We start from the raw sequence: 23792 nt of genomic DNA, 5'->3' as shown, positions 1-23792 counted from the left end.
ATTGTGTTGTCCTTTAAGGCCAGTTTGTGTCTTTTGTTTGTTCTGTCACAAAAATGGAATAAGAGATTGTTGATTTAGCTTCTTTAGGTATATATAAAAAAGAAAATTGGTCAATGAAGATATTTCTTTTCTGATTAAAATGTTCTCCCCAAAACTACATAGTGCACCTTTAAACGACGAGAAGGTAGCCTGCAAATAATGATGGTCAGTACAATCATTTTAAAAATGAATAAAATAAATTGATACAGTCCTTAGCAATTGTGTCATCTAGTGGTCAAAAGAGAGAAAGATTTCCCCAAAAATACACAACAGAAATGTATATTCTACTTTTGTTATATATGACAGCTCTAGTTACCTTTCAGAGTCAGATTGCCCATATGGATCACATAATAATTTTATAAAGAATCCACTGTGATAGACTACTCCAAGTTTATTGAAAATGGGCCATAAGGTTTCAAATGAAGGTTCGTGGCTTCATCCGTAAAACAAGAATGTCTTATATTAATCATAGTAAATCGAAGTTCATGTGTTTTTTGAAGTCTTTAACAAAAACTACCTGATGATCACAGAATAAGATGAATTTGAGACATACTATATTGGTTTTTCATAAAAACTAGGTTAAATGTGACCTTATCTAGCTTTTATTCAGAAGTCTTCTATTTCTTCTCTTCTTCTGCTCTAGTTATTTCCGGCATTTTCTTTACTAGAACTGTCTCTGCACTTCAAGTAACATGCTTAACTTAAACTTTTGTTTGCATAAATGTTTTATTATGTGTCTCTCCACCACAGTGGAAAGTTGTTGACTGAAGTCAGTGAATGTCAGTGTAATTGTTTCATCCCTTGTAGTTGTACTTGAGGACAGCAGAGGTACCAGTGAGTCTGAGAGTGTCTGACATCGTCGCCTCGGATGAACATGATGACCGGAGAAACTTAACTCTTATCTTTCTTCTCTTTTCTCCCTTTCTTCTCAACACACAAGAAGGACTGTACATTTATTCGTGAAAATTGTTGTAAATATGAGACAATAAAACCACAAATCCCATTCCATTCAACAATTCCTCTGAACATTTTTATGCATTTCCCCTTTGACAATATCCCATTTAATCCAACAGGGTACAAGCAATCCTCATACATCTCGTGATGGATATTAAACACTGTTATCCATTATTACTCCTTGAGAACATCTTTTATTGCATACATCTGGACATTCATGTTCTCCAGTCTGTATATCTCTCATCAATGGATGCTTTGCAGTGTTTCATAGAATAAAAAAAAAAAAAAAAAGAGAGAACAGAAAACACTCTTTGGTTTCACCTTGCTGTCTATAAGTCAACTAAAATACAAGACCTTTGGTAATAACATGCAACTTTACTCTTACATGTTCCCATAAATTGGACACAGTTTAACACATACAAGGTCAGTGGAAGAACTGGTGAAGTTTTGTTTACTGTGATTTTTGACGAAAACAGCAGGAGTATGCACCATTTCATCACATATGCCAGTTGTGTCAGTTCTTAAGTCATTGTACACACTGTAGCTGAGAGACTGTTTCTGCCCATATGTATTTAGATACACTACAAACTGCTTGTCCCACACCTGCAGCTGTTTTCATAGAGACAATTTAACTGTAATAACATGGACATGTGCAATCCAATCTGAGGCCTCATTTACCTCTTGGTGACTATTAAAAAATAGAACAGAGTCTTCTTAAGCTTCTTCTACTTCATATTCACAGTGGGAATTCTTGAAAGAGCACATTTCTCCATGAATCTTTCCTAAAGGGTAACTCCACCAATTTTACACATTAAAGTGTGTTTAAAGGTCTTGGGGAGTATGGATATGTGAAAAAAAAGTCACATGAAGCATAATGCTATCTTCTAAATTGCCTCTAGTGATGTCACTCAGTGTGTATGTTGCATTGTGGGTAATGTAGGCACCAGGTTTTGAAAAAGAGTCCACTGGTCTACCACTGCACTTATATAAAACTGTTGGACTCATTATGGACAATTTAAAAACAAATGATTAAAACATTTATTTGACCCTGGTGCCTACATTACTCACAATGCCAGTTAGCCACTGAGTGACATCACTGGAGGCAATTTATCAGATTACTTGCAACTTCCTCTGGAACCAAAAAAAGGCTTTACACTACTATTTCACTGATGCGGTAGTACTCCACAAGACCTGTAAACACACTTTAATGTGTAAAATTGGTGGCGTTACCCCTTATTGTCATTCCTTAATTTCAACACTTTCACACCATCCATTACTATTGATTTGAATTCATTTTTCTTGTCTGATCAATATGTGTCTTCAGGTCCTTCACAGAGACGTTTCCACACAGGACGACCCTCTCCGTATATAATACCGTCTCACTTCCCTTCCCTCCTCGCTCCCGCAGCCCTCAGCCCGATGCACGATGAGAACCGGAAAGAACCGTGCATCTCTATATGTCGGTGGACTGTCACTGAGCGCCAGCTGGCTGGAGTCGGAGCGGCAGCACTGCTCCTCCACGCAGCAGGGGTCTGTCAGGTTGCTGCTGCGGCTCCTCCACAGCGCCACCGTGCGGTGGGAGCCGTACATGCGGCAGAGCGAGAATCGGGACGTGTCCGAGGAGAGGTGGGATTGTAGGAGGGCTCCGCGGCAGGAGAAGATTGAGGAGCAGCTGGAGCTGGTGATGGTTCTCCTCCTGCCTCCTCCGACAACTCGTCCGTTGGGCTCGCTACATCGCTCGCAGTCATCCTGGCTCTGGAGGGCGCCATAGCTCAGAGCAGTCTGGCTGCTGTCCAGGAGGAAGCAGTTTGAGGACGAGGTGTTTTCAGTGTCTTGTAGGGAGTTAGAGTCTGCTGTGCTCATGTTGATCAGCATGGCCTCGGAGTAGCTGGGAATCACCTGCCGGTTACAGCGGATGTGCCACTCCAATTCCGTGCTGTCCAGTGTGTCTACTCTTGGAATGACACAGGCAGTGTTCCCCCCCAAAGGCCTGTCTTCATCTAGAGGAGAGGGGCTGCCGTGAATGTACTCCAATCCAAATAGTTTCTCTATGCGGTAATGCACATAAGCAGTGCGGTACTCTATCAGCACTCTCAGAGGCCAGGACAACATCAGCAGAGCTGCCAGCCAGAAGGCCACCTGGGAACTGTACCAAGGCATCCTGTCTGGGTCTACATAGGCTATCAGGTTTTCTCTGAAGTCCACGTTCTTCAGCTGCATTCCCTCCCTGGCCTCCATGTAATCATCCAAACCCTCGATCTCAGAGAAGAACCTGGCTCTCTGGTTGAGGTAATCATTTTCTGGGCCCGCCTCGGTGAAGCTGAAACATTTGGTGAAGCGCAGACGAGTTGCTGGATGTCCCTCCAAACCTTTAAGGTCACGCGACACGTCCTTCATCCCACAGCGGCTGTAGTCAAACTCACCCTCTGCCACATGGGTGTTCACCCTCTCATGGTACACCTGTGTGGTGGTATAGGCGTCCCCGTTGCGGTATCGAGTGACCTGCCGAGTCCGCCGGACAAAGTGGTAGCTGATGGCCTTCCACCATATGCAGGGTTGGGCCTGTCGCATCCGCAGCACGCGCTCGTACACGCTGTCCACGTCTGCTTTGCACTGCAGCTCGCTCCTGGCTCGGCAGTGCCAGCACTCCACCATGTACAGGACGTAGAGCATGAGCAGGAAGGCAAGAGGGATGTAGATGTAGCCGTCGGAGCAGGGGCTGTCGTGGTAGATCATGGAGTGTCCTCCGACGCCCATCCCGGAGGCCCCCCGCAGGGAGGAGGTGAAGGAGGCCGTGAAGGAGGAGGTCAGGGCCGGGTTGAAGCTGATCTTGGTGACCCGGGTCAGCTGGCACCAGGCCACCACACCTAGGCAGCTGTACATGAGCAGAGAGAGCAGCAGGCAGCGCCAATGGGACTCCCGGCAGACGCAAGCACCTAGGGACTGTTTCACTGGACGCTGCTGCAGAGAGAGAGAGAGAGAGAGAGAGAGAGAGAGAGAGAGAGAGAGAGAGAGAGATAAGGAAGAAGGAAAGTGAGAGAGTAATGAGGAAAAGGCACTTAGAGCAATGAGCCCCTGAAACATGGCGGTGACATTATGACTGCAAATGCAAATGAACGTGGCTGCACTATAAATTGCCAAGCTTTTCCATACCTAAGCAAGAAGTAAATCAAACTAAAGAAAGCTCAGCGAGGTTCGATTAAACCACAAAGTGTGCCTGAGAGGCTGAGTCAAAGCAGCTGACGGGCCAAATATTAACTGAGGCGTATTCACACATCTATCTCCGAAAATCAATTTAATTTAGATTGCACGAGGACACTCGCTAGTAAAGGTGTCACATTAATAGGGTGATCAGCATGGCCTCGGAGTAGCTGGGTAACACTCATGTATATATGGATACAATTCCTAGAAACCTGAGGACATCTTCACCCTACAGTCTTCTCAGCCCCCATGCTGATGGAGAATCGGGTGAAGTTTTCACATTCCATGAAACATTTCTGGAGCTTCACAGCAAAACAGTGACGCAGCATTCTACTCAACAACTTAAGTAGTAAGTAAACGAACAATCAAATGAAAAACATGAAATGGCGTCACATGATTTCCAAATTGATTTGAAAAATACATTATTTACAGCACTGATGCGCAGTTGAGCTTTTGCAAACGCTTCAGACGGTGTGCGTGCGCTAACCCTTTTAGCTTAGCACCTACGGTAAAGATATTTCCTGAAATGGGTGAAAACTACGTCTTTTTTAAAAAATTTACTTCATATCTCAGGGCTTCTAAGGGCATGGATTATGTTGTAAGAGCTGTATGGAGCCATTTTGTGTTCTGGAGAATGCTGCAACGCTGATTTGACATGAAGCTCCAGAAATGTTTTGTGGACCACAAAACTTCACCCGACTTTCCATTGGCATGGAAGATGAATGAATGAATTAATAATGACCGAATTTTTAATTTTGGATGAACTTATCTTTTTTAAAATCCAAAGCTAGAGAGCTAGAATACACTGGATTTATTTTTCAATTACATTTGGAATCTTGTTTTTTTATTTGTAATCCTATTCTTTTTTTTATATGACTCTTACCTAAGAAAATAACCTAAATACTTCTCCTGGCACTGCTTAAACACACACACACGCACACACACACACACACACACACACACACACACACTTAACTGCTGAGTATTGGGCAGTTAGCTCCGGGCAGATGAACAGAAAGTGCTCACATTCGCAATGCTGACCACAAGTCGAATTGTCCCATTCAGCAGAGACACTGGCCTGAAGCTGTTTCATCGTCAGTAACACTAACAGGAGAAGAAGCCAGAGCGTAACCCTTTATGCATGCAGAGATTATACCGGGGCTGCAACGTTTAAAACTTCATCTGCAAGGGGGAAAGTTTCACACATCTTGTCAGTCAAATTTCATTAAGGGCTCGATGGCACTTTCTAATATTTGTGTCTCGTGGTGACAATCGTCCCCTTGAGATCCCGTGTTCTTGTAGACAACCTCTGGTGTTGTATGGAGTGAAAGGATTTATGTTGACAACTAGCCCGGCCATCCATTACCGCGCTGATACGGGGGTGGGGATGTCACTTTGCTGGTTCCACCTCAGTTATTTATGGAGCGAACAGGGATTCAATTTTTGTGTACAAGAGTGCAGCCCCTCCTGACTGCAGACATCATAGACTACATATAGATTGTGCTTATTTACCTGAAAACCACAGTGATTCTATATTTTGATAACACACAAGATGTGCAAAATCCCACTTTATATTCTGGGTGGAAGATCTTCTGAATCTAACAAAAACTGTAAAAAACACAACAAACGAATATAAAAACACTATATTCTGGCGGTGGGCGGGGTCAAAAAGCAATAAAATAACAGTAAAATCTCGAAATACGACCTAATTAAATCATTAATTCATTAATTAACTTTTACTTTATATGATATCTTGTTTATTTGGGTGGCCATTTAATATTTACTGATATATATTTACACATATGAAAAACCATGAAATGTCATTTAAAGGTGCAGTATGTAATAATTTTAAAACATAAAAATTACATTTTTTTATACAGTGAAGATCATACCAATCAAAATATATACCGTGACTCAGGTGGGATGAGAATATAGCCCTAGAAATTGTTTTTTAAGCAGCTTTGGCTGAAGACAGGACGACTGTGAAAGAGACACAAGTGGGTTTTAAGAAGATTACTACTCCATTATTAACTACTCCACAGTTTAAAGTAGAAATAAGCAGTTACATTGGCAATGGGTCTGAGACAACTCTCATGGCTGGCTGCACACACAACCAATCCCCCAGTGATTACTTGGGATGACAGTACAGACAGGGCCCGTATGCCTAATGAACAGACCAATGCCTGAAATCACATTCTGGCTTTGCAAAAATAATCATTTTGCTGGCTTTTGAGAAACAAACACGTGAGTTTGTCATTGAGAGTCTCTTTCCACATCACTGGATTGTCTACTGCCACTGTGTGAAATGGACTATCCTGACATTTCAGCAAAGCAGACGGGCTGTTTGGCTGCAGGTGGAGGCAGCTGATGCAGAGGGGATGTCAATAAAGGATTTATTTCTTATCCAGTGAGCCACCAGCACAGAAATGGACATGCACGTGTGTCAAATGTTAATTGGCTGTATTTGCATGAAGTTTAATACTACAAGATTAGTAAACATGCATCTTGGAGTGATTCATGTGTATTGCATGACAGGATTATCCAGAATTGCTGTCATTTCTTAGACTTTTCTGAAAAGTAAATCATTGATCAGAACCATTCCCAGCAGCTGTTTCTTCGTGTGTTTCTTGTTTCAGCATAATAATAAGACTACGAATGGTTGAGGTATGTACACCTACCTCCCCTTCTTCCTCCAGGACATCACTCTCAGCCGGTGAGTCCTCATCTGCCTCCTCCTCCTCCTGCTCCTCTCCCTCAGCATCGTTGGGAGCGCTGGCCGCCGTGTCCTCCGCACAGTCCAGATCGGAAGAGAGCATGCTGCACTTTTCATGTGCATGTCAGACTGAGATAACAAGCTCACCCATGTCTTCATTCACTGGCTCTGCTTTTACCCTTCGCTCCCCCTTTTTGTTCCCCCTTCAGCCCCACACCGTCTGGGCCGGAGCCAGCAGGCTGCTGCTGCTGCTGCTCGCTGCGGGGATCCCGCGGTGGTCCCGACTGAACGGGTGGAGGGGGGCGGGGTTGAGGGATTTCACCGCAGCAAAGGCAGCAGAGGTTAACCATGATGCAGCCAGCGAAGCTTGTTGTCAATAGCCAGTGGTCGGTAGTCACAATAACCTAGTAAATCCATATATCATTGATAATGCGTCCAGATGCATTACAGCTGTCCAGTGTCCCGAAGAGGAAGGATAACGCGAGGTGACGCTCAGGTATGAGGCGGGCGTCCCATGACATAAATCAGCGAGCGAAGATGCACCAAAATTTGCGGCAACAGCTAGGCCAAGCCTCAGAATGACCTAATCATGTTAGGGAGAACGAAGGGCGTGTAGTCGCAAAAGGGTCAATTCATGTTTCCTCCTCTTTTTGCTAGCAGTGCTTTTATTTTGAAGGCGGAGTTCGGTGTCACGTTGAAAGTCTTCCGTGTGGTCCACAGAGTGGTGTGTGTTTGTATCACGGATCTAGCACCCATCTGAAGGTTAGCTAACACAGTTGTGCGATATGTTAGACAATAAAACGAACCACGGTGTCGTGATTTTGTTTGGTATTATGTGTAAAATGTCTGGCTTTAATTGAATGAGGTGTGAGAGTTCAGGTTAATGTTAAGCTAAAGTTCACCGCGCGTTACTTTTATCCTCGGTGCGTGTCGGATGTAAACTCACCTGAATGGGAGAACAAAAACAAACAGAAAACAACAGCTATGTATCTTTTGCTGACGCTATACATGCATATATATATTTTGTTTAATGTAATTGTTCGCTTTCTGCCTTTTTTTTTACACTCTAGGATAACGTTAGTTAGCCGTAAGATTAGCCATGCTAACCAAGTCCAGCCTCTTCTCAAAAGTTGATGAGATATTATATTAAATTCATAGTGTTTTCTGTAACTTTGACGGTCTTCAAAGTGCTAAGTGTAGCTATTAGCTCTGCACGGTATGATGAACCAGAGGACAGCTTGAATTTGTCTCACTTCAGTTAAAATGCCATCCTTGACAGGGGTTTGACAAGTATTTTTAAGGGCACAGAGGAGCTTTAGGCCCCTGAAAGTCCCCCTTCAGTGTATTGTGGCATTTTTATGATATTACATATGTTTTTAATCCTTTCCTGGCAATGTTGAAAAGCTATCCAGTTTGCTCTTATTGATTCATTTTGACAAGTAACTTAATATTGTGAAATGTGACTATAGTGGAATCTGTAAGTCATGCCTCATCTTCCGAGCTTGGTTTGTAAGAGGGTCGTGGCTCCTTTGATAAATAGGGCAGTGCGTATTGTGTGAGTGGTAAAGCGAGGTGAGGGATAGCTATGGCCGCTGCACTCAGAGCTGACAGGTGTTGGTGTCCAGAGCGGAAGGAAAGTTCAGCAGTGAAGTTGTCTAGTGGCACTTAATGTACAGTATAGGTTATTGGCCTCAGTACTCAAGAAACACTTGGTTTCTTGTCGGGGGGCTTTAAATCATTGTTCACTCCAATAGTCTTTAGTCAAAATCCTTTTCTCCATCAATAAGCGCTAGAGCTTAGGTAATTCCTGTGGTATTTAAAACCATCCTCTGTGTCCTTCAAAGAGATGTTGCGGCGTCCAAAGCCAACTGACTCTGAGGCCGACCTCCTGAGAGAGCAGGAGCGGTTTCTGACCTCCGGTGCTCCGTCTGCTGCCAATGTGGTCCGCCGACCTGACAAGAGGAGAGGCGAGGCTGGAGGAGAGGGAGGGGAGCATCAGGGAGAGGATGGAGAGAGACAGAGGGATGTTGTCACCATAGAAGGTAAAAGACTGATGCTAATGATGATGCTAAGATGCTACTTAAGTATTGTTTTTAAGGTATATTTAACTGCTATAAATGAACCGTATTTAAGTAAGATTCTTCAATACACAAGTACCTGATGTTAAACTTCCTCTAGATCTTCCGGACCAACTCCCATCTCTGACGCCAGCCCCTGCTAAGAAGTCTCGCTTTAAAGCCAGTCGTGTCACGTTCGAGCACGAGGATTCCGAGGCGAGGCTCGACACGCATGACACTCACATCAGCGCTGTTCTCTCCAGGATCGTTGTAAGTGCTTGCTGTCAATACTAACCTAATCAAGAATGGAAATACAAAGTGTGAATCAGCGATTGAACAAAATAAACTAGCAGTTTTCTTACATACTCACATTGGCTGTATACACATATTTTTCCATTTAATTATTTTACTAATGCAACTGTAATATTCTTTGTTCTAAGGAACGAGACACCAGCTCTACTCCAATATCTCTACCAGCACTTACAGGCCTGGCTTTCCCCAAAGTTTTGCACTGCTCAGAAATCAGCAGTCAGGTAAAAAAGGGTTCACACAAAGCCTTAAAAGTTTTGGAACTATTCAATCTCAATTGTTGTTTTCAAGGTTCAGAAATACTCAAATTCTAATAAACTCTTTGAAAAAAGCTCGATATTCAACAACTCAGTGCAAGCATGAATGTAAAAAAAACTATTAGTATTTGAAATGAAACAGTCCCATCATCACATTTTTTTGTCGTTGTTGGGTATAAAAGATGTATGTTACCTTCATTTTTCATAATGGCATTTATAGTTTGCTTGACAATTGTCAGAAGAGCAGTGAGGAGTGCCCATTAACAGCAAATAAAAATGGTGTCTCTTAATGTGCAGACTTCCATTTACTTCAAGACCTCATATGCTTTTTTTTATTTATTTATTTATTTATTTTTATTACATTTCCATCATTGTGTTACATAGTTTGTGTGCATCTGAAAAATCTTGAAAGTTAAAAACGTCAAAGTCTGCACCAATAGAAGCTCTTCTCTCCCACGGAAAACGCTGCTCCTGAAATGCCTTGTCGTAGTCTAACCTTTAATTTCATGTCTTTGTTAAATCACACTATGTCACCATGTCACACATTTTTCATAATATAGGCCAAGCGGCAAGTTTGGCACGTAAGAATTGATTTAGCCCAGCTGCTCTATTGACAGTGCTGGCCCGGTCATGTTTGAGCTGACCAATCGGAGCAGACCAGGTATTTGGGAGGTTGGGCCTTAAAGAAAGGGCTAAAAGACTGTCTCAGACAGGGGGAATACAGTGCTGCAGCACTGGAGAGTGTGAGAAAACTGATTTGTTTTATAGCATAAAAGCATGTAAACCTGTTCTAGTTGAGACCCAAAATAAAATTAGGAACTTAAAAATAAGCAGAATATGTCTCCCTTAAAAAAAAACACAAAACAGAGAGATTCAGAATTAGCTCTGTTTGTATTTACCCACACTTGTATTCTTACAGGCATTCAGAAATGGGTTGACTGGTGATTCTAGTTTCAATATATCATAATTTTTTACAAATATTCTTCCTTACGACCAGGTGCAACTGTCTTCTGCTGGTGGAAAGAAGAGTATTTTTGCACGTCAGATTGCTGCACAGAGGGTTAAGGAGGGAAAGACACCTTTACACTGTGTTCCTGAAGCTGTTCATACACCTGAGACCAGTATGGATACAGATCAGTGTGATGCTGCGGGTGATCGTAAGTAGGCTAGAGCTATATTATTTTTGATACCGCCTTTGTCTTTTACTACAGAACCTCCCCTCTTCACATTATTTTTCTTTTTTCTCTCTCCCCGTCTCCTTTCCACTGACCAACTGCAGCTTCAGGCCCCAGGCTGGTGTGTGGTCAGGGGCTTGCGGGCCCAGACAGCTCAGGAGAGACCATTAGGATCCACAGGGAGAACCAGGCTAAGCTCCAGGCAATGTCTCAGTTTGAGATTCTTGTCGAGCAGAAGAAACTATTATCTCAGCTTGGTAGGCAATGATAACTAATTAGTGTATAATAAAATGTTAAGATGAAGATATCTGTATTTAGTTTGTATCGTAACCAATGAAGTACATGAAATTTTGTTGACACCACTGTGTATAACGTGATTATTTCTGCTTCCTAGACCCTAGACTGGTGGAGTTTGTTAGATCTCGTAAAGCCCAGAGCGTCCCGTCCTCCGCCTCCCCATCCAAACACCTTCCAGTCAAAAGCGGCAAGGCAAACTTTCCTCTTGAAAATGTGTGCAGAGAGTCAGACTCCTCCAGTGCTGCTGCACTGTTTCAGAAACCTCAAGAAGTAGAGATGGAAGCAGAGGAGGAGGAAGGGCCACCGCCGCCTTCTGTGACGGGTATGATGGATTCAAATAAACCCTTTTATTACTTGTACTTTGTCGGTTGTTCATGATCTCTGCAGCTGCAGAAGATGATAAATCAGTAGATTTTAAGCTATGTGGATGACTTTGCTTCATCTTTATTTCACATCGCTTTTAAATTGTAATTTTGCCTCTAGGACTGTCAAACTAAATGAGACAGAGTTTGTCCATCGCGTCTGGTTGTCTGCCAGAGTTCTCTGCCTCCACTCCTCCCTTTATCTCTCTGCTCTCCCTCTTCTCCTCACTCTCCTACCGAGCATCCATTCTCTAATTGTATAACTGATGTGGGATGCTTCTGCTGCATGGCTAAAATCCAGACATTAAGCTGATCATTGACTTCACTTTGTGTGATTAGCAGGCAGGCCAGGCTGAGCCAGAAGAAGCAACTCGCCACAATTAAGTTTCTGCAGATCAGTCAGAGAATACTCCCAGTCCTGAAGAAAGTGTTGCTAATAGATCATACGAAGGCAGAGCTTTCACATGATTTATACCATTCTGTCCTACAAAATGAACAATGAACACAGCTGTTTTTTATCTATCACCTCCTCTACCTCCCTTTTTAAAGCAATAATCATATCCTTGTTTTAGGTTCCTAAAGAATATTTAATCATGGTCATGGTATATAAACATGGTGGTATAAATATATTTTTACCTATATAATGTCATATGCTGTTGTCAAGAAGGGATTTACGTTCTCTAAGGACCCCATCCTGCATTTTTTTTGTTTGTGTTGCAGTAAGTCTTATGTGTTTTTGTTTTTGAATTCTCCTTTTTTACTTGAAAATAGAAAAATCTGTGTTGACATTCAAATTCTAAACCAACATCTGCAGCGTTTTTTTTGGCATGTCTGGAGCTCTTTTTGAACACGGTGGTTCTGCACAGTTGAATATAAAGATGAGGCTACTGTAATATAAGTATGAGATTATTTGTCGAATAAGATTCCAGTTTCCAATAACTCCAGAGCCTTGTTAAGTCTTAAAGTAAAAATCTATTGAAAAAAGATAGATGTGCTTGAAAAGAAAACGACAACCTGCAATCTTCAGGGTGAGCTGTCTTTTTCACCATAATCTGATGAAGAGCAGGTTTGTGAAAACATCACTACTTTGGTGCATTCAATTATTGGAATATTGGAGCCCGGCAGTGTGTGAGCAGTCTTTTTCTTTTCATGTTTCCTTATATTTGACTTGGCACTTGCCCATATTTGGCTTGGATGTGTATGTAGACTGTATTTTTGCGCATAAAGAAGATTTAATCATGTCGTAAATTCGCAACATGTTTTTATCTCATGAAATATTCTGCTTTGATCCATATTTGCTGGCATTTAATCTTTCAAAAAGAAGTACATGTATGCCACTGCAGTATAACTGATAACTGAAGTGGTAACAAATTGTTATTTGTCTTATTTGTGCTTCGCTGTGTTTGTTAATTTAGAGGAAGATCTGCCAGTAAAGCCTCAGAAGGAATGGGTCCACATGAACAAGCTTGAGCCAGAGAAGCTGGAGTGGATGAGAGACTTACCTGCTCCCAGAAGGAAAGGCACCAAGAAGGTTTGGGGATCATTTTTATAATACCAGTAGAACAAAATTAAGAAGAATTAAATAATTTCAACTAAAATTGTGCAAAATTGTGCAGTTTTTTTTTTTGGGTGAGGGGTGAAAACAGATTTTGTGTTTTCTGAGCAGGCCATGCAGGCTCGGTTTGACTTTGCGGGGACGTTGATTCCACCCACTGAGGATCTGCCAACCCACTTAGGCCTGCACCACCATGGAGAGGAGCCTGAGGTGAGTAGACATTAAGTCTAAACAGTAAAAACATCTATTCTTCATGGTATTGTTTACCTGTGCGTTTAGCTTGAAGTGTTATTGTCGCGGCTCATTTTGTTGACATTGAGGATTTCTCTCCAGCGTGCAGGTTACTCTCTGCAGGAACTCTTCCTGCTGTCTCGGAGTCAGCTCATCCAGCAGAGGACTTTGGCCCTCAGCACACTGGCCAACATCCTCTCAAAGGTACACAAACAAACACACACACAGCATCACGCCTATCTACAGATGTCTGAAGTCACTAATTTCTCACCCTGTAGGCACGTGCTGGGGAGTATGTGTCTGTTCTGACAGGCAGCATAGTGTCCACTCTGCTCGATGCCGGCCTGCTCTTCCTTCTCCGCTTTGCGTTGGACAACAGTGTGGAGGGAGCGATGTCTGCAGCTGTGCACGCTCTTAAAGCACTTCTTGTGTGTGCAGAAGATGAAGTAAGACAACTTGATGCAATACTTTAAAACATGATGTGAAATAAAGTAATTTTTTCTCCAAACACTTGGTAAAGTTTTGTTCTGAAGTGATTTATTATTATTTATTTTTGTAAAACCTTGATTTGCTAAGATGTGATACACTGTGGTCCAACGTTTAGTCCCTCTGGTTTATATCCAAAATTGTTTGCCCTCTCAGGAGTGTTTGGACAGCACGTTTTCCTGGTTTCGCGGCCTGGCCTCCTTCCCTCTGCTGCCATCTGCTCAGGAGGAGGAAGATGAGGAGGATGAAGGGCTGCCTGAATATATGAGGGATACCCCGAAAGAGAAGGAAGAGAGGAAGAGTGATCACGATGTGGCCAGGCAGGATGTTGTCAAGGTAAACAAGCAGAATGTATTTGATACACATTTCACTTATTTGCTTTTGCTTTTTCATTTACATGATAGGTTTTAAATCTATTAGAAGTAATAAATTAGAAGTGCTATAGATGAAGGTTGAGGGATGTTTGGTTGACTCTGTCTGTGTTTCAGGGTCTGTTAAAGATGAAACTGCTCCCCAGGCTACGTTACATCCTTGAGGTGGTGCGACCTTCTCCTAGAGTGGTCCAGGACATCCTGGAGATCCTGACTCGTATCGCCAGGCATTCCTCCTCATCTGCCACCCAGGTAGCAACAATAACAGCTGTTTCCAGTCACGGAATTGCTGAAATAAATCCAGACAATTTCCACATTTTTATCTACATTACTTGGATTTCAGTTACTTATTCTCTACATTTTTCCTCTGTATAATAATGAAATTCACTCTCAGGTGCTTGACTGTCCTCGCCTGATGGAGACAGTGATGTCAGAGTTCCTTCCCCCTTCCTGGACAATGCCATCTTTGCCTCTTCCTCAGTCTGTCTATGGACTCCCCCTGGCCAGCAACATGAAGCTGTTGAGGGTTTTGGCTACATCAGGTAGACACGCCTGTGCCAGACTGGTAAGCGCTGGTGTGAAATCTGTCAGGGACCAACATACCCACTGTATGTTAATGCATATGCAGCCATATTTCCTTATTTATCCTGTTAAATCCAACTCGGGGATTTCTTCTCATTTAGGCTGTCAATAAAAGACAAAAGACATATTAATAGTACATCATCTTGTTTTGTCTCTCTCCTCACCCCAGTTAAACTCTCTTGGAGTGAGGGAGCGTCTGTCTTCTCTGCTGAGTGCTGAGCCCAGTGAGCTGCTGCTGGAGTCGACCGAGGCCCTCAGGATCACCACTGAAGCCTACAGGCTGTGGGCTGTAGCAGCCGGCTACGGACAGGCCTGCAAATTATACATGTAAGTTAATATGATCAAGCTGACCACTGGGGGCAGACTGATTCCTAAACAAACTTGCAATAACACATGCCTAATAGATCATCTGCTATGAAGTATTGTTTGTTAGCAAACAGCTGCTAATGTACTGGTTGTCCTCCAGGGTGTAGTCCCGTACAGAGAGGGCTTCAGCTGATGGCAGTGCTTCTCAAACTTTATCAGACGAAGGAAGACTACCTACCCTATACTCCCCAACGTCCCCAACGCAATTGGCCTACTTCAACAGTATATTACAAATTATAGCTTACTTAGCTGACGGTCTTGCAAAAGAGCCCAGCCTTCTCATTTATCATTGTCTCTGTTGCAATCTTAATGTGACGAATGGAGACATCAGTGTAGCAATGTCTGGCTCCAACCTGGAGAATATTAGTCTCACATAGCAGATAACGGCGTATCTTTTCTGACATAAATCTTAAGCAGCACATCTATCCTAATCACTACCAGAAACCCTGGCTCATGGGAACATCACCATTTTAGTTTCTCCATATATAAGAGCCATCAAATCCTCTCCGCTTCTTTTCTGTCATGGTCCATGTCTTTTATCACCATACAATGTCATTACTTTCCCCGCAGAGACCTGTATCCAAGCTTAGCGAAGGCCTTACAGTCGGTACACAGACTCCTGGCTCCTTCAGATCCTCTGCTGCCCCTGCAGATCCAGCGTGTCCTGGCCCTGCTTTGTCTACTCACACAGGTCACACACACTGCTGGCTGCCATCAGGAGCTCCAGGCTGGCATGGTCAGGTACAGAAGAGGATTTGGGTGGTTTTATAAAACTGTGCTGCTACATCAAGCATCACATAGAACACTTAAATCCTTATTTATCTCCTCAGTTCTCAGGGAGAAGAATGCCCTCCTCCTCCACCAGTGTTCTGGGGCCATGTTACAGGGTTGCAGGCGCCCCTACTGGGGCATTTGAAGGGCTTTGTGAAGAGCCTCGGTAATCCAGAGCAGAAAGAGACCGGCCTGGCTGTGATACCAGCTTACCTGGCCTACCTAGAAGCTTACTACCATCAACTTTCCAGACAGGTACTGCTTCCCGTCACGCACTTCTTACCTGTAACTGTATCAATCAAACCGCATTTATGTTGCATCTTTCAAACAAATCAAATGCAATTTAAATAGCTTTAGAAGTGATTGCCAAAACCATAAAAACTTTATTGAATAGGACTGCAGTAAAATATTGGCGGTTAAAATAGTAAAAGATACATTGTTTTAAAGATGATACAAGCAATAAGATAACATTAAAAAACATATAAAATACTAAACAAAAATAAAAATTCCACTAAGATCCAATAAAAACAGATGTGTCTCATTCAACCAGTATAGAATGACATGTCTGCATTGATTCTGAGTCAATGGGTCAAATGATCTGGAAGCTATTGAAAAAATATGCCGACGTTTTCAAAAACATTCTAGAATTCTTTAAAATATTCATGAAAAATAGAAATTCCGCTAAAATCCAGCAATAAGAGGTGTGTCTCATTTAACCAGTATTGCAACATAATTACTTTGATTTTGAGTCAATGGGTCAAATGACCTGATAACATGACTCTTGTCCTCAGAACTGTTTCAAGCCACTCGAGACGCTCCAAGAACTGGAGCTGCTGACGTCTGAGGTTCTCCTCCCTCTGATGTCCCGCCATGTTGTTCAAGGCCTGATGAAAAACCTAAAGTAAGTCTGAGACTGTCGCTGTTTTGTTTTTTGTTCTTGACCTTTATCAGCAGCACAGTCTGAAAACTGAAGTTGTTTCATTTATTATTGTTTTTTTCCCCACTAGGTCTTCATCAGTAGTGTGTAATGTCCAGTCTAGTCATCTGGGCCCAGAGACTATTCCCAGCCTTCCTGGTTTGGCCTGCCCAGGATTGAGGGACCACCCGGGCCTGGTTGGGCCCAGCTCCCCCTTTCCTCTTCTCACAAGCCTGGGGCTCCTCCTGGAAACAATCACAAGCATCCATAAAGGCCTCAGCTGCAAGGTTGCTCTGAAATGTGTTACTTTTAGGGAGTGTTTTGTGTAAAGTGAGAACAGGCACGAAGAACAATGTGCTAAGAAATATTGAGACTGCAGGTTTTTTTCCATTAGATTATATCACTGCTAAACACACCTTCAGCCAAATATGAGAAACTAATCAGGAACACTGTCTTTGGTTGCAGCCTCTTGGCAGTCCTGTGTTGGTCCATCAGTTGGCAAGGAAGATGTATATTGCTGCCATCTTGTGGTAACAAACACAAAATCCAATGTTGTATCTCATTTTCTCTTTTTTTGTGTCTGGCCTCCTCTGCAGTTCACTGGTCTCCTCCTGTCAGAGCCTGTGATTGGTTACCTGCAATGTTGCAGTCGGGCTACGCCCACCCTGTCTCACACCAGAGCCTGGCTTCTCCGTCATGAACACCACCTCCTCTACCTGCTGCTCCGGCTGGCACACAGACTTGTAGGCTCCAACTTCAGACACCCATAAACAGTATTCTTTCTGATCTGAAACATGTAGTTTAGGTTTTGCTTTTTCATTAAGTAACATCAAATTCTGTTTACAAATGATTGTAATTCCTGATAACATCTTACTCTGAAGGTCATCATGTTAAAAAAAACACATTATTCATTGTCTCTGGTCAGATGTTGCTATTGTCTTTATCATCATCAAGCTATGCTTTATGTTCAACAAACCAATTTAACACATATATTTTTTATTTCTTCTCAGGTTCCCACCGAGCCACAAGTAGCCAAGCATGCCTCAATGTACCACCAGGTGGCTCTGGTCCTACTGCCATGGTTGTTACCAGGCAGTGAGTACCTGGCACATGAACTGCTATCGACCATCATCTTCAGCAAGGACTTCCTATCGTAAGTTTACCTCAGGATTAATTTGGGATTATTTGCCAGTGAGTTCCAACACAATCAATGTAAAGAGCTGTTGATTGCATATAAAACATTCCAACTTTCTTTACTAATAATTATAGTTTGGATTAGTGCATGAGAAAAGGAGCTCATTTCTAATTCACAAAATTACATTTCTTTTGAACTGGACTAAAATAAGCCAATGACCCATTTCTGTTGGCGGTTGTTCCACATTCTGTGCTTCCACTTTATCACAGTATTTATGTGTTTTCTTTCCAGGGAGGGCCACAGTGGAGGACCAGAGGCCGTAGAACTGGGCGAGCTGAAACTCCAAGAGGAAACAAAAGAACACACATCCCCCTCCCTCCAGACTGTCGGAGCTCTCCTGAGAGAAGCCTGCGTCCAGCTGCCTTCCATTCGAGGCTGCTTCCTCACACACCTGGCCCACCTGGAACCATCCGTACTGATGTCTCGAGACGCTCTGCTCGGCCGTAACCCCTGGATCAACTCCCATCTCCTCCCAGAGCTCACTGGCCCCACGTTGCCGTCTGATTGGCCTTTCCTCCCGCTTGTCAGCCTCTATGAGCGATCGGGGGTGTCTGACGGAGGAGGGTTAGCGGTGGAAGAGCTCCCAGGGGGGGCTCTACAGGCGGTGACCCACTGTCTGCAGTGGCTGCTGCTGCTGGAGGTCTGGAGGGAGGAGGCACTTAAGGTACAGAAACAAGTCAAATCAATTTTATTGTTATTGCACAAAATTGCACCAAAGGGCTGTATAATTCAAATGGAAGCAAGAATTACCACCATCACATATTCATATAAATATATTCACATTTTAATTTCTCTGTTTCAAAAAATAAAGTATACTCTTAGAGGCTCAACTGAGTTTCTGTAACTTATTTTTATGGGTTACATAGACAGACTAAAACTCTAGATTCACCTGCTCCCCTGTTTAACTATGCAAGCTTCTATTAAGCCTGGACTTACCATTTGAATGGCTGACTAATTATTTAACAAATTGTTATATTATCTAATATACAGAATCTAATATATATAAAATGTTATTTTCACTAACATCCAGAACATTTGTTTTCATATTCTAGGTGATGCCTCCCGTTGCAAAGCTCGCCCGCCTGTCCTGTGTGTTCCTGTGTTCCAGTGACTTATTCCTGGAGAGACTTGTTCAGAAACTGACCTGGGGTCTGTTCAGACTGCTGACCAGGTTTGGAAATGTTTGATATCCTTCTTCCTGTCCTGCAAAATCGAAATTTAGCACAGAGAAAAGGGACTAAGCTCTTCTTCTATTGGCAGGCGGTCTAGGCTGGACTCTTTGGACCTGAACTTCCCTCCTCCAGGTCTAGCCTCTTTCCAGGACTTGTACTCTGCTCTTCTGACTCAGTACGAAGCCGTGTCCTTTGGAGACCCGCTGTTTGGCTGCTGGGTTCTCTTACCCCTGCAGAGGAGGTATAGTGCCACCATGAAGCTGGCTGTGTTTGGAGAACATGTGGGGATGCTGAGGTCACTTGGAGTCACTATGGGACAGGTAACAATGAGGATGTTGCCACTGTCTTATATATCACAAATATGCCATGATCATTTAAGATAATAAATTCATTCTTTTTCTCTCTGTCTCTTTATTTGAAGCTTTCCATCCCTATCGAGCGCTTCATATCTCCCCCTGAAGACTCCCTCCCTCTCCTCCGTCTTTACTTCCGCTCTTTGGTGACAAGGACCCTGAAGCCTTGCTGGTGTCCTGTTTTGTACGTGGTTGCCTTGTCACATGTCAACTCGTTCATCTTCTCTCAGGACGCTGCAGCACAGGTACAGCACTGCATGGCACACACACTTCCACAAAGGCGCTGTCCAGACCTGGTATCAACATTCATCCTGAGTGAGGAGAAACTTAGAGCACAAACTTTGCTGACATTAGGGAAAATTCTAAATCATTCATGCCTTCTTGTAAATTTGGAATTGAATGCTAAACGTTAAGCTATTCATTTCATAAAAAAAGTTTTCGTGGCATCACCAGCTGTCTGCTTCCGTGTCTTAAGTTTGTCTTACCTAGAGCGTGTTTGACAACTGTTTCAACTGATTTCACCATTTACACTGAAGTCCCCAGACTCACAATGACTTCTTCGTGTTAATTCGTCAAACGATACACATGGAGACATTTCTTTCTTTGTGCGAAAAACAATGTTTGTCCCAGTATGTGTTTATTTGAATATACAGCGGGTAAGTGAGATCTGTTCAAATGTGGTCACTCAGGACATGTGTTCATACCACATCTGAATTCCCACATAGTCTCTCAGCATGGAGGACGGGAAAGGAATGTGATGGAAATAAGGTGGTTTCTGTGGCTTGGAAGTCTTTTCCTGATGTATGTCAACAGTTACGTAAAGGCCTCAAAAACAAATCTGCGCCTGTCTTAATGTAGTCTGCTGTCTTGTCTTGTGTTGTACTCTGTGGCTTTTTTAATTTGCCACACAGAAACCTGCAGGCAAACTGGCACATGTGTAATGATTAAGCAAATCCAGAAGGTGCTGCAGCTGCACTGAACATGACGCTGAATTTGTTGAGAAGTGCTGTGGTTTTACGGTGACTCACATGCACACGCACTCACACACACAGACACATTTTTTGTGCCAAATATGAGCTCATTGGATGCAAAATCTTGAACATTAGAAAACTGAACTTCATTTTAGTGATAAAGTGTGAAAAGCATTCGTCTCACATGATCAACTTAGCTCCTTCCTGTTTATGAATACTCATATTAGTCATGATGTTGACTTTTATTTAACGTCCCCGAATAAGAACACATTTGGCATCTTCAGCTTAATTATTCATTCCACAAAGACATTGTTTTAGAGCTGAGAACATTCACACGTAGAGGTGGAAAGTGCTTTTAGTAACCAGTGCGAGGGGCAAAGTGCGTCGGTACAGTACATCAATGGGTCCTTTGATCTTTAATCCCCTCATCCCTTTCCAGGAGGTTGAAGCGGCTCGACGCAGTATGCTGAGGAAAATCTACTACCTGACTGATGAGGTACTCCACTCTCTCCCTCTCTGTGATCTTATACACTGCCAGATGTTTATTGATTGTACCTGCTCTTCACCTCGCCTCTCACGAAAATTCTGATGTTTTCTCACCACATGCCTCGATTAAACCAGTCTGTTTCTTGGCGTTTACCATCCTGTTGATCACCATCCAAGTTGCTGTTATTGGTTTTTTTTTTCCCCCCCCATGTTTTTTGTAGCTTGCAGTTTATTTAAAATCTTTCACATTTTTGTATTGTTATGTCTTTGGGTTTATTATGTTCATGTTAATCTTCTCCTCTCATCTGTTTAGGCTATTTCAAACATTTATTGACATTTATCGGCAACTTTACATATACACTAGGGCTGTCAAAGTTAACGCGTTAATAACGCGTTAACGCAACATCCTCTTAACGCCGTTAATTTTTTTAACGCGCGATTAACGCTCGGTATAAAAAAACAAAAAACAAAACGCGCATTGAAAGATTTACGGCCGTCAGTGGCACCTGTAGTCTTGATCCAGAGGGTGGCAGAAAGGGAATCAGAAGAAGATGCAGCAGGGTTGGCGGTTCGGGAAAAACACGGTGGACTGAAAAGTGAGGAAATGGAGAAAGGACTTACCGTAAAATACCAAATAATAGCCGGGGGGTTTAGTTGTTTCAATCACTTAACAGACCAAAAGGCAATTTGGGACAGGCGTTTAATTCCTTCCTCACAATAATCCTGGATGAAAACATTACAAACTTCTCCAGCTTCTCGGTGAATTCTCTGGCATCCTCCTGTAAGTGAAGTTGTTGCGGCGGAGGAAACGATTCAGCCAACCAGCACTCGCTGCAAACTCCTCATCTCTGCTGTCACTCACGGTGGCGGACATTTGTTTCTCCATCGTCCTGATCATTCTGCGGGACACTCTCTCGTGGCGTGCCCGTTTGCTGATAACTCATCCCTGCATGTTTATCTCAGGCTCCTCGCTAGCCTTCTTCCTCCCTCCAGCAGGCAGCCTGGCCCTGTTGATGTCCTCCTCGGACAGACGCTCAAGCTCCGTTTCTCTCACTCTCTTCTGGTCGACAGAGAAACATCTAGCGGCTGCTTCTCCCGAGTTTTCCTCTGCATATTTTAACAGAAAGTTTGAATTTCAAGTGGTACTTTTTATTGTTTTGCTGCACCGGAGCCATGGCGATCATCAGTGTGATACTGACTGACAGAAAGCAGCACACTGCGTGAAAAAGGCGAAGAAGAAAAACGTGCAGTGTCAGTGGACACCTCTTCTTCCTTAATTTTTAAAAAAATAAAAAATTAGACCCGACATTTATTTGGAACCGGCGGTTATTTACCAAAATATACATCTGCACCGGCGTTTAAAGGGACCCTGTGGATAATTGAAACCCGTATATTATTTGGTCATTTACGGTATGAACGGCAAACTACTTTCGAAACACTGCCAGATGGTTCGGTCGATAGGACAAAGGTTATCTGCATGTACTATCGACATGAAATGAGTTACCATCGAAGTACATTGAGTCTCAAATATCACTTGCAAGCCAAACACAGGGCAGATGCAGAGAGCCCCCCCCCCGCCAAAAATGTTCATAATGCAAGCATATTTGCCCTTTCTTATGTTGTTAAAAGTATTAAGAACATTAAAAAATACATCAAGGTACATTTAGAACAGAAAAAAATGTGCCAAAAAAATTGCGATTAATTTGCGATTAATCGCGAGTTAACTATGGACAAAATACGATTAATCGCGATTAAAAAAATTAATCGTTTGACAGCCCTAATATACACTGGTTAACATCACCACTTCTGCTGCTCCTCTCACCTCCTCCTTCTTGTGAATTTTCCAGGTGTTGAGGAACCACTTGCTGCTCTTCCGCCTGCCACAACAGCACTTAGAGTTTGGCTTCGATACATACGATCAGTTGCCTCCCATTAGGGCGAAACGTTTGGAGAGTGTCATTAGACTGCGGGACAGTGGTGATGACAAAGGAGACTGAGGGCAAAGGGAGTGGAAAAATGGGAGTAGTGAGCCAAAAACAGAAGAGACAGAGGAGGGGACGGTATGTGACTGGTAGAAAATCTCAGTAGAGACTAGAGCGCGGGAAAGAGAGGTTGGTTGTGGGAGACGAAGTGAGACATAAATGGTATGTACTGGAGGTGTCTCATCAAGATCGGGCTTGGGAAAAAAGAAACTCAGCCAAACGCAAAAAATTAAGTGCAGATGCAGAAGTCCCACAATCTGAAGGAATTCAACATTTTTCCTTGACAACAGCACTTTGCCAGACTCGATGTGCGTCTGATGAGCTTGGAAGACAGACCAGGACAATTCTTTGCATCTTGGAGTAGAGACAAATGACCTACTTTACAAGTGCCTGTGAAATTTGTCTTTTCTGTGAATAAAACATGATTTCAAGTATGTGTAACCGAATGTTTTTTAATCACTATGGCTGCGCATTTCTCACAAATACTGCTTAACAAGGGTACAGCTGAGTTCGTAGGGCTGCACCACAGGCGCAAACACACCCTATTTGATTAAAACAGCAGAGATGTTGTTTTCAGTGGGTTTTAACAAATTAAAATGCAGTCACAAAAACACAAACAAAAATCCGTCCATGTTATTGATCAGTAGCACTCATTCTGACGTTGTTCACAGACAAATTTCCATTGAAGTTGTTTAACTGTTGCCAGTGTTGGAGCAGATTTGGAAAATGCCCGAAAGGGATGGGAGAGTTTTGTGTGCACGTGCATGTGCTCGGATCACGGGTTGTAGTAGAGGATTGGGTTCACATTAACATAATTTAGTGGAACGTCTTTCTTTACTACATTTAATAATCCTCTTGGATGTTGCTTTTTTTAAGGTATAACTATGATGTGAATATAGTTTAGATAAGTGCTAATAAAATAGATATTTTCTTCAGAAATCTTTTTTTTTTTTTTTTTTTTTTAGCAATTTTGATTCATATACAGATTACA

The 23792-nt window shown here is 42.7% G+C and overlaps 2 protein-coding genes across 4 annotated transcripts; one reads left to right on the top strand and one right to left on the bottom strand.

The window, feature by feature from the left end:
* Window positions 1-979: 979 nt before the first annotated feature.
* On the bottom strand, window positions 980-7058 carry LOC115597664 (transmembrane protein 151B). Of its 2 annotated transcripts, none has more exons than XM_030443812.1 (2): window positions 6873-7058; window positions 980-3954 (listed from the first exon to the last, which is right to left on the bottom strand). In XM_030443812.1, exons 1-2 carry the CDS (start codon window positions 7008-7010, stop codon window positions 2323-2325), a joined length of 1770 nt encoding a protein of 589 aa, XP_030299672.1. In that variant the 5' UTR covers window positions 7011-7058; the 3' UTR covers window positions 980-2322. The 2 variants fall into 2 exon arrangements, with proteins under 2 accessions (XP_030299672.1, XP_030299673.1); XM_030443813.1 differs by having other exon boundaries at window positions 980-3951.
* A 242-nt stretch (window positions 7059-7300) lies between these two features.
* On the top strand, window positions 7301-23237 carry rpap1 (RNA polymerase II associated protein 1). 2 transcript variants are annotated; one of them, XM_030443810.1, is made up of 27 exons: window positions 7301-7403; window positions 8752-8949; window positions 9086-9234; window positions 9405-9497; window positions 10528-10687; window positions 10810-10962; window positions 11100-11324; window positions 12780-12895; window positions 13031-13129; window positions 13253-13354; window positions 13429-13596; window positions 13793-13972; window positions 14125-14259; window positions 14402-14572; window positions 14759-14916; window positions 15526-15696; window positions 15786-15981; window positions 16518-16627; window positions 16734-16929; window positions 17239-17385; window positions 17653-17795; window positions 18069-18501; window positions 18890-19008; window positions 19098-19329; window positions 19431-19607; window positions 20773-20829; window positions 22667-23237. In XM_030443810.1, the coding sequence occupies exons 2-27, from the start codon at window positions 8754-8756 to the stop codon at window positions 22814-22816; spliced, it is 4236 nt and encodes a 1411-aa protein (XP_030299670.1). In that variant the 5' UTR covers window positions 7301-7403; window positions 8752-8753; the 3' UTR covers window positions 22817-23237. The 2 variants fall into 2 exon arrangements, with proteins under 2 accessions (XP_030299670.1, XP_030299669.1); XM_030443809.1 differs by lacking the exon at window positions 7301-7403 and adding an exon at window positions 7571-7669.
* Window positions 23238-23792: the final 555 nt, after the last annotated feature.

This window comes from Sparus aurata, chromosome 16, assembly GCF_900880675.1.
Source record: "Sparus aurata chromosome 16, fSpaAur1.1, whole genome shotgun sequence".
In the NCBI taxonomy this organism is placed as follows: Eukaryota; Metazoa; Chordata; class Actinopteri; order Spariformes; family Sparidae; genus Sparus; species Sparus aurata.
This window is presented reverse-complemented; position numbering and strand designations above follow the sequence as displayed.

Excerpts from the sequence above, each read along its gene's own strand:
- LOC115597664 (XM_030443812.1), bottom strand. The coding sequence starts at position 7,010 with ATGCTCTCTTCCGATCTGGACTGTGCGGAGGACACGGCGGCCAGCGCT. Across the intron at positions 3,955-6,872 it reads TCCTGGAGGAAGAAGGGGAG|CAGCGTCCAGTGAAACAGTC; the intron begins GTAGGTGTACAT and ends CTCTCTCTGCAG.
- rpap1 (XM_030443810.1), top strand. The coding sequence starts at position 8,754 with ATGTTGCGGCGTCCAAAGCCAACTGACTCTGAGGCCGACCTCCTGAGA. Across the intron at positions 9,498-10,527 it reads GCTCAGAAATCAGCAGTCAG|GTGCAACTGTCTTCTGCTGG; the intron begins GTAAAAAAGGGT and ends CCTTACGACCAG. Across the intron at positions 13,355-13,428 it reads TGGCCAACATCCTCTCAAAG|GCACGTGCTGGGGAGTATGT; the intron begins GTACACAAACAA and ends CTCACCCTGTAG.